The sequence below is a fragment of the Wyeomyia smithii genome, chromosome 3, assembly GCF_029784165.1.
Source record: "Wyeomyia smithii strain HCP4-BCI-WySm-NY-G18 chromosome 3, ASM2978416v1, whole genome shotgun sequence".
In the NCBI taxonomy this organism is placed as follows: domain Eukaryota; kingdom Metazoa; phylum Arthropoda; class Insecta; order Diptera; family Culicidae; genus Wyeomyia; species Wyeomyia smithii.
The window spans coordinates 131329570-131340553 of NC_073696.1; the positions used below are offsets into that span (position 1 = coordinate 131329570).

The 10984-nt window shown below is 37.6% G+C and overlaps 2 protein-coding genes across 2 annotated transcripts; one reads left to right on the plus strand and one right to left on the minus strand.

Annotated features, from left to right (window-relative positions):
* Positions 1-3527: 3527 nt before the first annotated feature.
* LOC129728562 (succinate dehydrogenase assembly factor 3, mitochondrial) lies at positions 3528-4243 on the plus strand. The gene is made up of 4 exons (XM_055687008.1): positions 3528-3591; positions 3662-3763; positions 3819-3928; positions 3980-4243. Exons 1-4 carry the CDS (start codon positions 3528-3530, stop codon positions 4151-4153), a joined length of 450 nt encoding a protein of 149 aa, XP_055542983.1. The 3' UTR covers positions 4154-4243.
* LOC129726990 (dihydrofolate reductase) lies at positions 4166-4936 on the minus strand. Its single transcript, XM_055684323.1, has 2 exons — positions 4758-4936; positions 4166-4704 (listed from the first exon to the last, which is right to left on the minus strand). Exons 1-2 carry the CDS (start codon positions 4835-4837, stop codon positions 4236-4238), a joined length of 549 nt encoding a protein of 182 aa, XP_055540298.1. The 5' UTR covers positions 4838-4936; the 3' UTR covers positions 4166-4235.
* Between the last annotated feature and the right edge of the window lie 6048 nt (positions 4937-10984).

Consider the following 10984-nt stretch of genomic DNA (forward strand, 5'->3'; position numbering starts at 1 on the left):
CACTAGAGGGTTAATAACCCAAGCAACAATTGAAACATAATAAAAATAAAAAATAATTTGTTGCACTAATGAAACTCTGAGGTTTTAAAAAAACATTTTTAATTACTAGGACGAAATTATAAAGATACAAGCAACAGCTAAAGTTGCATCGCTGCTTCAAAAAACTTCACACCAACAACGTAACACGCGAGGTTGGATTTGTTGTTTAAACGTGTGAACGGTATTTGAAAACCTAACCTTCACTGAATAGATCTAGTGGATGGAGCAACAATACTTCTAAAAGTTGCTGTCATGTTCTCAAGCTATGTAACAGCAAATGTTGTTCGATCGTTTGCCTTATATTTTTTTTTTTTTTTTGAGATAGGTTATTTACTGCGTTGTAAGTTTTGGATACTGGGATTACTAGAGAAACATTTCAAAAGGTCTTATCTGCTTTGAGCGATTTTTTGATCGATCACTTGCATTCAATCACCACAACTCATTTAACACCTTTTATGACGCGATATTTATACAAGTTGATAGCGGAGTGATCATTCTTGCCTTCTGAACGAAAACCACGCTTGGGAGAGTCACTAGAGCTGAACCATTACCAAAATGAAAAGACCCTCCGGGAAAAACGATGAAAGCAGATAGGACCTTTTGATATGTTCATCTAGATTAGAAGTTGTCCAAACAGTGAGGGTCTCTAAAACGAAATGAAATAAATTGCTTTCTATTTCATTATCACGCTGAGGTGCTGATGAATTAAAGAAGCAAAATTTGAAACTGAGAATGAGCATGAGCATTAAAAGGGAAGCAAAATTAAAAGCTGAGCCATAAACTTGCAAGTGTTTCTTCAGCAAATGACATAGATAGTAAAAACGAGAAAATTGAATGAACATTGATAACTGTGGCTGAATCCTCATCAAATTTCTGGAAATAATCAAAGATAAATCGCTATACAGACAATATATTTTCTATTCTGACCATTTGCCATTTGAACATGCAGCATGCACCACGTTGTTATCAAATTCCACGCATAAGTTCATACACATTGTTGTTTCATTCTTGAAACTTGTGTTGAAACAACGAAAATGAACTGGCTCCACCTCCTGCGTTTTTTGTTCTTGTATAAGAAACTGAGATGTAGCTGCAACTTAGTTTCGCATAATAATTTGTTGCTGTGATGCACAAAATTCAAATCTAAACAAATTTTGCTGCTTGGGAAGTTAGCGATTAGCGAAAGTTTCGCTAATGTGGGTTTAGCGTTTAGCGTTTAGCGATTATCGAGCTAAACTTTCCGGTTAGCGGCTTAGCGATTAGCGTCGCTAATTTTTCGGTTAGCGGTGCCCACCACTGCGTCTGGCAGCTTTGACTCCTTTTACTATAATCCAGCGCTGCCATCACTAAAGTAGTTTAAGCACAGAGAACAGACGTTCATCTTATTTTCAAAAGATGTGTACACACTTACAATTTTTTGCCGGGTCTCGGTAATTTATTACCGAGAACGGCACCACTGAGTGCTCGGTTGAAAAAATAATGACAGCTGTCACATTTTTTCGTAAATCTCGGTTCACCAAACTGAAATTTCGGCACAAAATATCCGAAATCCGAGATTTCAGTTAGGTTGAACCGAGATTCACGAAAAAATGTGACAGCTGTCATTATTTTTTCAACTGAGTACTCAGTGGTGCCGTTCTCGGCAATAAATTACCGAGACCCGGCAAAAAATTTTAAGTGTGTAAAAACTTGCAACCGTCATTTAACAGTAAGTGGTAATGCTCCCGCTATGTGGCGCTCGTGTCGCTTAAAAACCAAGCACAGATATCGATAAAATATCGATACAGCGATATTTATGCAGTGCAACTGGGGCACCACAAGACAGATGTCGTTAGTGTATTAATGTATTTGGATTCAAATTTTTACACACGAGTTTTAAATTTCTTTATATGAACATGAATGTCTGTTCTCTGTGATTTAAGTCGCAAGTTGCAAAAAGATGTCGTTAGCATTCCAAACGAGTAAGATTTTGAAATCTTACACACGATTTCTGGAGTTTTTTGTTCTAGCTTGAATATCTGTTATCTGTGGTAGAAGTATGCTTTATTGAACATAAAATGATCAATAAAAATTGAGTATTAATCGCCTATATATACCTAAGAGAAGAGTGGCCAAGATGATACCTTGGTTTGCTCCAGGTTTTTTGCTCCAAACGTGATTGGTTGATTTTGACAGCACGCGTGTGTGACAATATTCAAAAGGGGTTCAGCTTGCCGTGTTGCTAAACAGCTGGTGTTCGACCCAATCATTGAGTAAGTAAAAGTGAAATACTGTGGACACAATTTTGTTTTCGTTGTGACAAAAAAAGCAAAAAAGAATTTTAATGAAGTGCCAAGAGTTTGGTCGTAAAATTTTATCGATTTCCCAAGAATGCAGAAGCTTATCGACAGTGGCTAAAAATATGCGAAAAATCTGAAAAAGATATTCCAAATTTTAAAATCTCACGCAATAGTCGAAAATGCAGTGAAGGTATTTCTTTTTATTATTATGTTGTTTATTTAGTTGTTCGTGGTAACGTGAAATCAAGCTTTTCTTGAAAACAAGCAATTTTCCCCTTGATTTTGCAACAGGAATTAAGTGTTTCGCCAAATATTTTTCATTCTGCTCTCTATAAAAAGTCCGGAGAAGTCATAAAAACAAAAAAAAAAGTTTGGCAGTGGTAGTATGATGATATAAATATGGACGAAGTTTGGTTGTTTTGTTTCAGATGTTGTTTGTAATCCAATTTTCATTGTTGTGTTTTTTGTTAAATAAAAATATCAAATAAATAAATTTTTCTGGTTGCACTGGATTTTGCGTAAGGCAGACGAAAATAATGTTCAACCGGGGATATGTTCCATAGCAAAGATGAAGAGAAAAAAGCCACTTGGCCGCTCTTCTCTTATATATATACTAGAGATCCTCAGAGGGAGAGATAAGCGATGAAAAAAACCACTGATTTGGCAACTAGGTTTCACATATTAGAGGTGCCAAATATCTTCTCAAAGCGCAATGTTCACCAACCTCTTATTCGGCTCGTATAACTGATGGTGACGGTGGAAGTCCTGGGGAATAATAAAGTGCATCCGTGAAAACCGTGGAGGTGTTAAATTTTATGTTTATGTTTAATTTTATATACTTTCATCATTATTCTGTAGACCATACAACGGGTTTGTGAACCACCAGGTAAAAATCACTGTGATGAAGCTACTTTGGAGCATTCTAAATTCATGTTTTAGCAATAAAACATGAAAAACGTGTAAAAACAAATATACTCTTTATTGAACCTTATTCGATACCTTTCAATGTGTTACCTTTCTTGTTCGTTTGGCTCGAATTTTGACATGTTCGTTTGGCTCACAACACTCTCTTCGCATATCTCTCCCTTTGAGTATTGCTAATATATACTACATTTTATATTTAATTTTCATTGAGGACCTGCAAAAGATGTTAAAAATAATCATTCTGGCATCAACGGTGTGGAACGGTAAAATAAAAATTTCATCGGGATGACGGCTGTTACGAAAAGAAAAATAAGAGCCAGCTGTTCCGTCTTAGATAGTTACTATTTAGGTTACTATCTACAGCTACCTACTTATAAATTTATGTAACAGCAATCCCTAACATAACTATCAAAGTTCAGTTAGAAAAGATAAAACGACCAGTGTTTGTTCAAAACTTGTATTTTTGATGCATATCAATCGTGTTCGAATGTTGTATAAAACAATTCTCAAACTTCACAGAGGTTTGTCAAAAGAACATTATTGAGTTTTCTGTATAACCAACTTTCTGTACGCTAGGATTGCCAGCGGAATTGCATTTACTCGGAGATCAATACGTAAAAGATGAATTTCGGCGACACAAATCATGTTCAGTCGAAGAAGCAAACCTTTTCATGAAAGAGTGGACGGTAATATATTGTGAAAAAAATTGTATACATGTTTAATTGTCAATTTTTAAGGATTATGCTGTTACCTTAGCAAACCAGTTGCATTTCAAAGGAAAACCAACACCAATAGAATATCTTGGAAAAAATTTGGATATTAGTAATCTAGATAACTTCAACGAACAACAAATTTCTCAATTGTACGAGTTACTGTTAGCTTCTACAGGTGTCAACAATAATCTAAAATAATATGCATATGCGTCTCAGATAAACATATATTCTACAAACTTAAGTATTCAAAATGATATGTATTAAAGGAATGTTTTTAGAATTATTCAACTTTTTCGTAAATTTTATACTGATACATCAAGCCTTCTTCTTCCTGGACCTCATAGGGCACATCGTCATCATTTTCTATCACCTTAAATGTACTTGGAATTACTGGAAAAAACGTATCGCACTCGAATATTTTTTTAATTTCCGTAAGATAAATGCGATGACATCTGTCCGAATGCATTGCCTCCTCGTAAACAGCAGATCCTCCAACAATCCAGACATTCTCAATTTCCTCGGACTTGTCAATCTCGCTTAATGCTTCTTGCAAACTACAGCATGCAACAACGTTACTAGGATATGAATGAGCATTCGGATTTCTAGTTAAGACAATATTCAGTCGCCCCGGCAAAGGACGTTTCGTTTCTGGAACACCAAAATATGTTTTCCGTCCCATGATAACGGCATTGCGTTTAGAAGGATTTTTAACCTTTTTAGTCATCCTAGAGAAATATTTGAGTTCTTTCCTAAAATGATATTTTATGCTGTACTAGTCGTATTCGTGCACAAATATACTCACTTTAACATCCATGGCAAATCACCTTTTATGCCGATTCCACCGTTTTCACAAACGGCAACTATTAAATTGATTTTTTTCATTACTATTATTATATGATACCACAAACATTAACTATCTGCATAGCAGCCGCTATACTCATTGACCGACGTGGACTCAAATAGTTATTGTACTTTCAGTCCTAGTCAGCGATGCCAACCTTTTTTTATAAAAAGCTGGAAGAATTCAAAATAAAAAACTGGAGAAAACTGGATATATAAATTTGAAGCTTTTACAGAAATTTATTTGTTTTTCGGTTCAAAAATGCTGCACCGTATTATTGCATGTAACCAAAAAAGCTGAAAGAAAATTTTTTACTGATGGAGATTATAAAAATTGAGTGGATTTCAACTAAAATCTTACAACCGAGGGGCATGAATGCACAAAATACTGAAAAGACCATACATGTAATGGGAATGAGTTCAAAAAATGTGGTGATTAACAGAAAACTGGATAAAACTGGAACAATTTTTCATAAACTGGAAATATTCAACCGTCAGCCAGTGTTGTTAGTCTCGCTCGTAAGCAGCATACAACACCTCATGTAAGGTTCTCGGTGTCGCCGCTTTCACACAGTAGAGAATTCTCCATTCAAGCTATTTCTCGTTCTTTCCTGCTTTCTTTCTTACCCCCGAGATCATATGCACACACTCCCGTCTACTCTTCTCGTGTGTACTCGTGTATACCTACTCCCCAACTCGTGAGAACGACCAGCCGAAGACAATTGATTCAAGATGCTTTGCGATGGTTGCAGAGGGAAAAAAATGATAGGGTATCGGATTACTTCGGCAGCGGTTCGCTTCGGCTGGTTTTGCATTAGACTGCTGTAAAAAACTTACCGAAGCAGTCCGATACCCTACACGTTGCCCCACTGTCGGCTGTCGTCGGTGCATGTCGGGAAGAAAGCATTTTCGTTTTCGAGCACAGTTTTTTAAGTACTCCTCCTATTCAAGCAATTTTAGTCGAGTACTCCTACTCACTAGCGGCGAAGGAAAAAATCACCTCTAGCGATTAATGAATACATATAAAACAAGCCTAGGATGCGTTGACATCGTCGTCAGTATGCGAAAAACAATGTATCGGTGCTGGTGCACTCTTTTTGCTCTTCTTTTTACGATATATTTCTATTCATTAGTGTACACCACAATACGTGGTTCTCAATGTGCACAACTCGGTATATGAAGTTATTCGTCTCTGTTACAGAGAGCGATCAGAACTTGTTATATCTAAGGATATTTCTTTTGACTCATGAATATGATTTTTTGTCAGAAAAAGAAAGAAAATGACAGTGTATGCTCTCCTACTCTCGCTTAAACTCAACCGCTGCCAAAGTAGTTCCTTCCCCCACACATTCCCTTTCACCGCACCACACCTCTGCTGCTGTTCAGGCGACATGATTTTCTCCTGTTGCTATCCTTTCTTCCCGTAACTACCGGCCTATGGAGAGACAAACTCAACGATCGAATCATTTCTCAGAGCTGATGTAGTCTAGTCATGTGTTTGTTTTCTCCCAGAAACCTATGCACCCTATCATCATTTCATTATGGGTTGAGAGGATTCGAGTTTAGATGAATAAACGAGTTTAGATGAATAAACGTCGATTGCATCATATTCGTTTCGTTTCCATCACTGCTCACTAGCAGGAACTCGCGTACTCTTTTACGGTAGCTGAGAAGCAATACGAAAGAGTTTGTTCGTGTCGGTTCGTGCTTGCTGCCAGTCAGGGGAATTGGCCCTGACGACTCTGTTGATATTGATTTGGTTTTTACTTGCGAAAGTGAAGGAGGGAAATATTTTTGCTTTTGTTTTCACACATAAATTGACAATTGCATATGAGAATTCGCGTAGGTGCGAACAGCCTTAAAAATCTCTTTTACTTGTGTTAGGGCCAATGCATGAAGAAGAGTAGAGTATCTCCAAAGCGTGTGTCCAAAGACTTAAGAAGCGTAGCATATGTCTCGTTCTCAAGCAGAAAGGAGAAGAAAGGTTTTGCTTCTCGCTCGATTTGCAACGCTGCCGTCAGCTGTTTCGCTGGCGATCTTCAAAAAAGCTGGAGATATCCAGGAAAACCTGGAGGGTTGGCAACGCTGGTCCTAGTCCTAGCAGGTCCTAGCCAGAGATGCCTGACGGTTTTGCAAAATGTCTGCAACTGCTCGAAAAACCGGAAAAATCTGCCTTAAATCTGAAAAAATCTATCCTCGATCCGAAAAAAAAATCGCTCACGCAGGCATCTGCAAATCATTTTGCACACATTTTGAGAAAGTTCGCGTAAATATAAGAGGATTTCGACAAAAATCTGCAAAAACTATTAAAAATCTGCAAGTATCTACGAATCAAAAAAATCAGCACACGGACTCTAAAAATCTGCGTTTTGCAGACAAATCTGCACATCTGGTTTCCCTGGTCCTAGCTTTCATCGAAAATTTAATACGAAGACGCAGAGATGCCGAACGCTTTTAAAAAATGTTTGCAATTACTCGGAAAACCAGAAAATCTGCTTAAAATTAAAAAAAAAATCGTTTGCGCATGCACTGATAAACACTGATAAAAATTTGCACAAACTATGGAAAATTTGCTAATATCTGCAAAAGAATAAAAATCTGCAGACTGTAAAAATTTGCGTTTCGCATACGAATCTCAACATCTGGTGTCTCTGCTTAGGCGGACTAGAGTGCCTGTATAGAGAGTGGTGACACTATAAAATTGAAACAGGGGAGACAACTGGGTATAGATTTGCATCCACTTTGGGAATCACTCGCTGATTGGTTGAAATTGAAAACCCCGAGTGTGTTAAAATTTATCATCAGGCTTGCTGGCAGTGTTGCTGAACAACATGTTTCGTTGTTTTGATTTATGTTTTTTTTTTATAGAGTTCTCCAGGCGCGTGTGCATTAGTGCGATGTATTTGATTTTTCTTTGTTAGCTGTAAGAATTTTTTGTCACCTGTGAGAACTGTCATCTGAAAGAGAGGATAAAAAACTACCGAGTTTGATTCACACTCTCACAAATTCCAATATACAGTGTAAAGCGGGCCGTGTCGTACCAAATTACCAAAAGATCTAAAAGTGCGCAAGGAGTTAATAAGGTTTTGCGTGAAGCATAAGAACAGCACCGCTGCTCAATGTCGGAAGTAAATAGTGTAGTGTTAGCTTATTTCTACTTTTGAGTCCGTTCTGGATTAAGTTTGGAACATACCGGGCATATTCAAAAGGGTCAATGAATGAATCATAATCATTGATGGATGACACGTTTGATTTTAAGGATATTCAAGATGCAGATTCTCCGGTAACCCCCAGACGATAAAACTATCGCCTGCAGGAGGAATTGTGCATAATGCTGATAAAAAGCGTTAATAACATTCAAGTATTTTCCGAGTGAATGGCATCACTTATGAAAAAACAACAGGGATCATCGAGGTGGGTGAGGAAGAAGAGCAAGAAGCCAGATTTCAAGATATGCGAAGAGAGTGTTGTGAGTAGGGATACCATCTGGTCGAAATTAGAAATCAGGACACCTTTTCTCGGCACAAATTTGACTTAGCCATTCTATTCTTCGGTGTATGAGCAAATGTAACACGTAATATGTGATTCACCTTTTAACATACAATATAAAACTCTTTTATTTACTGTACATTGAGTAAACTAGTTTTTTATTTGGTTTTTTTTTTACGCGTTGATATGTACCTCATGGAAAGACGCGGTAATTAAAAAATCCTTCAATTTAAAAATCCGCGTGAAAAATTAATTCGAAAATCTGTGTAGAAAAACACATAGTAAAAAAGCTGAGTGTATCTCTGACGAGTCACTTTCATCAAACCACTAATTGTTACGCATTAGTAGATATTTCAAAAATTCAACAAACGTAAACTGTTTCAACTTAACTCAACAAATGCCAGATGCTTAATGGTAACGGTCAACGCGTGAAAGATTCTTCTTATTACTCTGCTGAGATTCAACAAATGAAAAAAATTCGATCGCAGTGAGCGTTGCGACCTGGAATCGAAAACACTTATTGAGCAATTTTCAAAAATCCTGCTCATTACCACACAACAAAATTAAATATAAAAAATAATCAGGACGCCCAAACAGAACTTCAAAATCAGGACATGTCCTGCTAAATCAGGACGGATGGTATTCCTAGTTGTGAGCCAAACGAACATGTCAAAATCCGAGCCAAACAAACAAGAAAGATGACACATTGAGAGGTATTGCAATAAGGTTCAATATAGAATATATTTATTTTCACACGTTTTTCATGTTCTATTGCTAAACGATGAATTGAGAATGCTCCAAAGTTACTTCATCATAGTGATGTTAACTGGTGGTTAACAAACTCTTTGTATGGTCTACAAAATAATGATGAAAGTATATAAAATTAAACATAAACATAAAACTTAAGGGGTTATATACCTTTTTGGTCGAGAAAAATGAGGGAAGTTTGAATTTATGTTCAAGTGCATAGCACCATTTTCATTGCATCAAAGTGGTATTTTTCTGAAAGTACAGTTTATCAACAACAAGAAAATACGTTTGATTTTGAGATATACCAATTATTACTTGAGTAATGGCCGTTTCACCGAAACGCTATTTTTTGCAGAGGCTTGTGGTGATCCTGATAGAGACTCAGCGGATCAACCGGAATCAAAAAACTCATATTATTTCATTAGTTTAGAAGTGTGCCGGGTCCTTGAACGATCGCTTTTATGAGTATTTTGTTTTCAGTGCAAACGAGAACGTTTTTCCCAAAAAATGCACGTTTTGAGAGCAAAACATTGCATTAATTTTTTTTGCGGCAAAATGTAACTGTATATTCCAAAAAGCGACCGTTCAAGGACCGGCGAATTTTATAACGAAAATTAAAAAAAAAGGTGAAGGAAATCGGTTCAGTAGTTTTCCCGCAATCAGGATCACGGCAAAGTCATTTTCCGGAAAAAACTATTCCGAGATAATCGCGTGTAAAGTGTCAAGTTTAGCTTATGCGGCCGTGGCGAGGCGCGTTGCAAATCGCTCTAACTTTCTTCCTATTGCTCAGATCTTTATGAAAATTTGTGGAAATGTTCTCAAAATGTTGTATTTCAAGATAATGTAATAAAATTTTTTCCGGTTTTTTGAAAACTAAAAAGGTATATAACCCCTTAACACCTTCACGGTTTTCGTGATGCACTTTATTATTCTCCAGGACTTTCACCGTCACCATCAGTTATACGAGTCGAATAAAATAGTAGGAGGGTGGTATTCAAGACACGACCGCATGACGTTGACTACCGTATTCTTATATTCCATTAAAACAAATAGAGGGAATTGCAACGCTTCTATTACAAAACTTCGAGGCACCAAAAGGTACCAGTTGCCGATTATTCTTGTTTACTGGTTCGTTCAGAATTCCAGACATTTTAGTATTTTGCAGTAGCCATGTACTACTAACATCCACCAGCATAACGGGTGAAACTGGCACGAGATGACCGGTACTATTTTGTTTTTCCTCCTTTCAGCTGCTAACACCTAGCGTCCGTATGTAACCGGTACGGTTTAGTAATGAAACTGAGGGGTTTGATTGATTGATTTCTTTTGAAGGGACTTTAACCCCAAACGGTCATTCGTCCCTCTGCTTTGCTTAAGGATAAACAGTCTTTTAAATAGCCCAAAGACATACGCTGGATGATAGTGGGTTCTCAAACCACCTGGCGGTGCCGGTGGAGGTGGCGGTACCACACGCGCTATAAACATGCACACACGCACTACAGACATGCATACACGTCATAAACATACACACACGCTAGCCACACACCTTATATATTAGGGACACACGCGCTACAGACATGCATACACGCCATAAACATACACACATGCTATATAGCAAGCCACACACCTTATATTTAGGGACACACGCTACAGATATTCACACACGTTATGTGCACACACCCTATATATGCATACGCTGGATGATGGTGGCATCTCAAACCACCTGGCGGTGCGAGTCTCTTTCAGTTTCAGGTTGTATTCACCCAACGATATCTGAATCGGATTACCGCTGTAGGGTCCAACTCAGATCGAAGGGAAGCCGAACTGAAAGAGGTAAGAACTGCAGCTAACCACTACCACCGCCGCTGTTGCCCGCTGCTGGTCCACTTTGCCTACTGCCATCGGTGTTGATGTCCGCTGCTGCTGCCTGCTGCTAGTAAACTGAATGGG